The sequence below is a fragment of the Quercus suber genome, unplaced genomic scaffold (assembly GCF_002906115.3).
Source record: "Quercus suber isolate HL8 unplaced genomic scaffold, Cork oak 2.0 scaffold_185, whole genome shotgun sequence".
NCBI lineage: Eukaryota > Viridiplantae > Streptophyta > Magnoliopsida > Fagales > Fagaceae > Quercus > Quercus suber.
Genome location: NW_027069643.1, coordinates 762,789 through 768,722, shown reverse-complemented (window position 1 = coordinate 768,722; position 5,934 = coordinate 762,789). Strand labels below are relative to the sequence as shown.

The 5,934-nt window shown below is 33.8% G+C and overlaps 2 protein-coding genes across 2 annotated transcripts; both read right to left on the bottom strand.

Moving 5' to 3' along the window:
* Nucleotides 1–494: 494 nt before the first annotated feature.
* Nucleotides 495–929, bottom strand: LOC136069721 (NAC transcription factor 25-like). The gene has a single exon (XM_065778521.1). It carries the CDS (start codon nucleotides 927–929, stop codon nucleotides 495–497), a length of 435 nt encoding a protein of 144 aa, XP_065634593.1.
* Nucleotides 930–2,778: 1,849 nt separating this feature from the next.
* On the bottom strand, nucleotides 2,779–4,813 carry LOC112033174 (NAC transcription factor 25). The gene is made up of 3 exons (XM_024065956.2): nucleotides 4,365–4,813; nucleotides 3,849–4,162; nucleotides 2,779–3,716 (listed from the first exon to the last, which is right to left on the bottom strand). Exons 1-3 carry the CDS (start codon nucleotides 4,546–4,548, stop codon nucleotides 3,171–3,173), a joined length of 1,044 nt encoding a protein of 347 aa, XP_023921724.1. The 5' UTR covers nucleotides 4,549–4,813; the 3' UTR covers nucleotides 2,779–3,170.
* Nucleotides 4,814–5,934: the final 1,121 nt, after the last annotated feature.

Sequence of the window (5,934 nt, the reverse complement as noted above, 5' to 3'; positions counted from 1 at the left end):
GAGTGACAACGCATCCAGTTCCAGGTACAATTTCATCTCATCATGGCTCAAAGTTTTTAGTTAAGACTAATTAAACTGGAAAATAATAAATCATCACATAATCTTCAGGAATAAAATAAAGTGTATATGATTTAGGATTCTATACAAGGTAAAGTGCTTATCAACTTCCTTCAGAGTTCAAACATAAAAATATTCATTCTTCTTCATTTTTCTCTCTATTCAATATCTAACAAATTCATATATATATAGCAAAGTCGTTCATCATTTCTGAAATGAAACCAAGAGTATGATACGTATAACCTAACCTGGCATTCGCTATTAACTATAGTACTTACACTGAGAGAAAATAACTCAACCTTTCTAATCAGTTTGTTACGTATCATCATATGTAATCTATGAGGAAAGGTGTCATAACTGAAGTTTTGACTTTAACTGTCATGTATAAAATAAATATGATGGTTGTACCTGTAGCACACCCATTACACTAAGCCATACTATGAGTTCCAATTTATGCTTGGAAGTTGAAATTGTTGCCTCAAAACCCCATCACCAAGAGACCCCAGAAGCGAGTTTGGATGGAATGAAGCACCCTGAGGGAGCTGATTTAGCAGAGAAACAAACGAGTTGTTTTCATCAAGCCCTGCACTTCCACTATTAAGATCACCATGGAATTGCTTACCACCAGAGGAAGAAGAGCCTAGAGATCCTGTTTCATTCCAAAACTGCGATGGGAGTGTGCGTTTCACCGCAAGTGTACTACTTTTTGAGCTTGAAGTGGCTAAATTATGAGAAATGGAACCATTTTGCATGCCCTCCGCACTCAAAATTCCATCAAAGTAATTCTCAGAATCATTGTCAAGTAATGCAGTATAGTTTGCAGTCTTTGAAGGTAGAGGTACTTTCCCGTTGTGCTGGCTAGCCATCGACATGGTTGGCATAGTTGGAATCATAGCCTCCATTGAATCCTCCTTGTCCTTAAAAAAAAAAAAAAAAAAAAAGCTGCACCAAGTGACAAATATGGACCCACAAATAGTGTGAAAAATATTGAGTGATGGCAAATGAGTAATGATGCCAAACAGGTAGGGTATTTTAAGTGATGAATGATGAGTGATGAGCGATGAAAATTGAGTAATGAAAATTGAGTGATGAAAAAAAGGAATCCAAACAAGGCCCTAAAATGTGTTTTTAGTTTCTATAACTCATCACTCAAAAATCAAAGAATTGAGTGATGAAAATAAAAACTGAAAACAGAGTTAAGAAAAACCAAGTAGACTTCTCACCTATGAGTCCCACAATTTTTAAGTTATGAGTTATGTAAATAAAATTATAAGTTATGGAAACACAAAATCCAAACACCCCCTAGGCGTTCTCTAGATATAAAATCATATCCCGCTTAATTAGATTCAATAATCAAAGGACACGAATAAAATGGAGCCAATCAGGAGAAGTGACAGCTATGTTTAGTGGTTTCTGGTGAGCCAATGCGAGGGCGATACGTTAGCACAGAGCATGCGACAACATTCCATCGTGAATTAAAAAGCCCATGTTCCCCATGTTGACATTTGAAATCTAAATCTTATTCATTGCTATCACTTATCACTACAATAGCTGATTGTGACGAGGAATAATCCTACGTCATTAGTGGAAACTATGGCCCTAACAGATTCTTTCGTGTCGTTTATAGGCTTGTAAACTTTATAATGCCTGTAATTGAGTTTCTTTATTTATTTATTTTTTTTTAAATTAATTAATTAATTTTTTTTTTGGGTTTCATGACTTTCATCAAGCAAGAGATTAATCTTCTTTCTCATAATTCATAAATCCCTCAACCATTTATGGTCAAAACCCAAATCTGTTTCATGGAAATATCTCTAGACTACAAGATCATTGGTTGCTTGAACTTATATAATTTCAAACATGATAACAATTTAAAGAAAATGTAACCCATATCTATTTTTAAACTATATCAAGTATGAACCTACACTAGAAACAACCTGGCAATGAATTTATTAACATTCATTTTTCCCTTCTAAGGCATTGAATCATTCTTATTTATTACAAATCATAACATCTTGATAGTGACCTTTATTTTTATCAATGGACGAAGTTAAATTGGAGAATAATGTCTCTTTGGCAAGCTTGCTTGCTTAAAGAAAATGTCTTTCATCAAATAAGTCAGTTTACTTGCTTAAAACCATTTTCTTGCTCATCTTTAGCCAATATGCCAAACACACGCATAATATTGTCTTGGAAATCTCTAGCAACAACATGAATGTTTGAGATAATAGCATTGTCACGTAGTAGACTAGTAGTTTCTAAATTATGTTCATGTGCAAATTATAAGATATTTGCACATGAACACAGCCTTAGAGAATATGAAGATGATTTTTTCGCTTTTCATCTCTAAAAGGAGATATATATATATATATATATATGTAAGAAAAAGGAAAAAGATAAATATCAAAACAAAAACTAACTATTAATGCTTTGAAACCAAGGAAATCAAAATCGAAAAGGCTGTCACCTAATTACCTTTATCAGGATTTTCGTGCGTTGTAAACAAAAGAAGACAACAAAAGAAGACAATCTAAAACTGAAAAAGAAAACAAATAATAAAACGAAAAGAAGGATGTATGTATCTGAGTGACAACGCATCCAGTTCCAGGTTCAATTTCATCTCATCATGGCTCAAAGTTTTTAGTTAAGACTAATTAAACTGGAAAATAATAAATCATCACATAATCTTCAGGAATAAAATAAAGTGTATATGATTTAAGATTCTATACAAGGTAAAGTGCTTATCAACTTCCTTCAGAGTTCAAACATAAAAATATTCATTCTTCTTCATTTTCCTCTCTATTCAATATCTAACAAATTCATATATATATAGCAAAGTCGTTCATCATTTCTGAAATGAAACCAAGAGTATGATACGTATAACCTAACCTGGCATTCGCTACTAACTATAGTACTTACACTGAGAGAAAATAACTCAACCTTTCTAATCAGTTTTTTTTTTTTTTGAGAGAACCTTTCTGATCAGTTTGTTACGTATCATCATATGTAATCTATGAGAAAAGGTGTCATAACTGAGAGTTTTGACTTTAACTGTCATGTATAAAATAAATATGATGGTTGTACCTGTAGCACACCCATTACACTAAACCATACTATGAGTTCCAATTTATGCTTGGAAGTTGAAATTGTTGCCTCAAAACCCCATCACCAAGAGACCCCAGAAGCGAGTTTGGATGGAATGAAGCACCCTGAGGGAGCTGATTTAGCAGAGAAACAAACGAGTTGTTTTCATCAAGCCCTGCACTTCCACTATTAAGATTACCATGGAATCGCTTACCACCAGAGGAAGAAGAGCCTAGAGATCCTGTTTCATTCCAAAACTGCGATGGGAGTGTGCGTTTCACCGCAAGTGTACTACTTTTTGAGCTTGAAGTGGCTAAATTATGAGAAATGGAACCATTTTGCATGCCCTCCGCACTCAAAATTCCATCAAAGTAATTCTCAGAATCATTGTCAAGTAATGCAGTATAGTTTGCAGTCTTTGAAGGTAGAGGTACTTTCCCGTTGTGCTGGCTAGCCATCGACATGGTTGGCATAGTTGGAATCATAGCCTCCATTGAATCCTCCTTGTCCTGATCCATAATAGGTCTTTGGGTGTTGTTTTTCTTATAAATCCGACACAAAACCCAATCATCAAGCTACATATAATAAAAAAATAAAAAAAATAAAAAAAATAAAATCATAAAACAGAACCCCATTACATTAATGATAACATATATATACAAGATTGAAAAAAAAAAAAAGGTAAGTGTTTTTTATTTTTAACGTACCCTTAAAGAACCTTTCTTGTTTGTAGCATCAGAAGCAGTAGTAGTAGGCTTGGAAGTAGAAGTGTTGTCCACAAGGCGGTACTCATGCATAATCCAATTGGTTTTAATACCCTTAGGGGGCTTTCCACCGTAGAACACAAGGGCTTTTTTAACACCAACCTTTTGAGTTCTATTAGATGTTAGTATAGGTTTATCGGTCCCCGTTGCTTTCCAATATCCTGAAGTTGCAGCCCTATTAGGCCTAGCCCCGTTCGGGTATTTCCGATCCCTAGGACTGAAAAAATACCACTCTTGTTCTCCAAACGTAGCCTTACCTACAAGAAAATTATTCGCAAATATAATTCAAAAAACGTTACATAATTATATATATATATATATTATAAGCACCAAATAATCACACAATTTAATTATTGATTTTAAAAATAGTAAAATACAAAAAAAAAAGAAAAAAAGAAAAGAAAAGAAAGGACCATTAATTATTATATATAGTAGTAGTAGTAGTAGTAGTATAATTACTTGGGAGCTCCCATGGATCGAACTTGTATAAATCGATCTCGGCTATGATAGTAACGGGTAGAGGAGCTGAGGCAAGCTTCCTTTTGAGATAGTGGACCACGAGTTCTTCATCTGTAGGGTGGAACCGGAACCCAGGTGGAAGCTGAGGGTGTTGTGACCCAGATGATGAATCTGTGCTTTCCATTATTGACTAATTAGGAAGAGAGAGAGAGAGATGTGGTTTATTATAAATTACTATATATATATATATATAAACTAATTAGTATAAACTTTGGCATAATATAATAAGCATTAATTAAAGGAGGCATGCATATCGGTGCTGATAAGGGATCCGATAATAACGTGACACGTGTAATACTTGAGATGATGGCTGAATGACACGTAGAGTATAGGAGTGGGGAGGGGACCACATGGATGGGAGTAAGAAGTAAGAAGGCAAAGGAAATGAGGTTGAGGATGAGGAGAAAGGGGAAGGTTTGTCGAGAGAGGTTTTGGAACTGCCTCTACGCTTTTCATGTCATGCTTTTCTTATGCCTTTTTTGAAAATCAACAAATTTACACACGTATAGTGAGAAATAAAGAAAGTGGGTTAGTTGGCACTGTGCACGTGCTAATTTCGATGCTATCTCTCACTACTTTTATTTTAGTCTTCCCTTTTGTCTTTGGGTGGATATGTTTGTTCAGAATTTCTGAGGGGACGATTCTCTCACTTTCTTTGATACTCAGATCAGTATACAGCTGGAATCTTCTCCCAAATAAAATAAACACCTGGAATATGCTCATAGTTATAGTTTATAGTTTGTACTACTGTCTAATTGTATGGCTCCAAATTCTCAAACGATATGGATCGTATTGGAAAAGTTTATACAAATTAAAACGATCGATATGTTTTATTTATTTATTTATATTTTTAAAATTTTTTTATTATCCCGCTGATCATTGGGCTGCACCACACAGTCCACGTGCCCCCATATCCATAAAGTTTCTTTCATAATGACAGTAGAAAACTTTCATAACATTTTCCTTTTGTTTTTAACAATTGAATAGACTATATAATACCCCATTGAAACGGTGACCAAAAAAGTTTGGTAGGGAAGGAGTCTGAGTCCTTATTAGTTGCGGAAAATGGCTGGTTAGGGCACTCTTAAAAGTAATAACAAAATGGTAGGTGATGAGTAAGGGAGTCAATACCGTACCGGTGGTTATACCGGTTTGGCTAGCGGTACGATATATTTCGGATACTGGTCAATATCGGTATACCGTTTCAGATTTACCGCTATTTTTTATATTTATGAATAAATAAATAAATAAATATATATATATATATATATGTATGTATGTATGTGTGTGTATATATTATAATAAAAATAAAAGTTTACCATAAAACATTTCCTCAATTTAAAACTAATTATTCATGGTTTTAGACTTTAATATCAATTAAAAGGAAAAAAAAAAAACACAATATAAAAAATAGAAAGCTTAAAAGTTACCATTGCAAGCTAAGAAAACAAATAATACTAATAAGTTAATGCAAATAAGTTACCATTCTGTCCTAAAAAAAATTCAAAAA

Bases quoted from the DNA above. Each gene is read 5' to 3' on its own strand.
- LOC136069721 (XM_065778521.1), bottom strand. From the start codon at position 929: ATGTCGATGGCTAGCCAGCACAACGGGAAAGTACCTCTACCTTCAAAG.
- LOC112033174 (XM_024065956.2), bottom strand. From the start codon at position 4,548: ATGGAAAGCACAGATTCATCATCTGGGTCACAACACCCTCAGCTTCCA. The intron at 4,163-4,364 runs GTAATTATACTA...ATTTTCTTGTAG, and splicing joins CGATCCATGGGAGCTCCCAA to GTAAGGCTACGTTTGGAGAA. The intron at 3,717-3,848 runs GTACGTTAAAAA...TATTATATGTAG, and splicing joins ACAAGAAAGGTTCTTTAAGG to CTTGATGATTGGGTTTTGTG.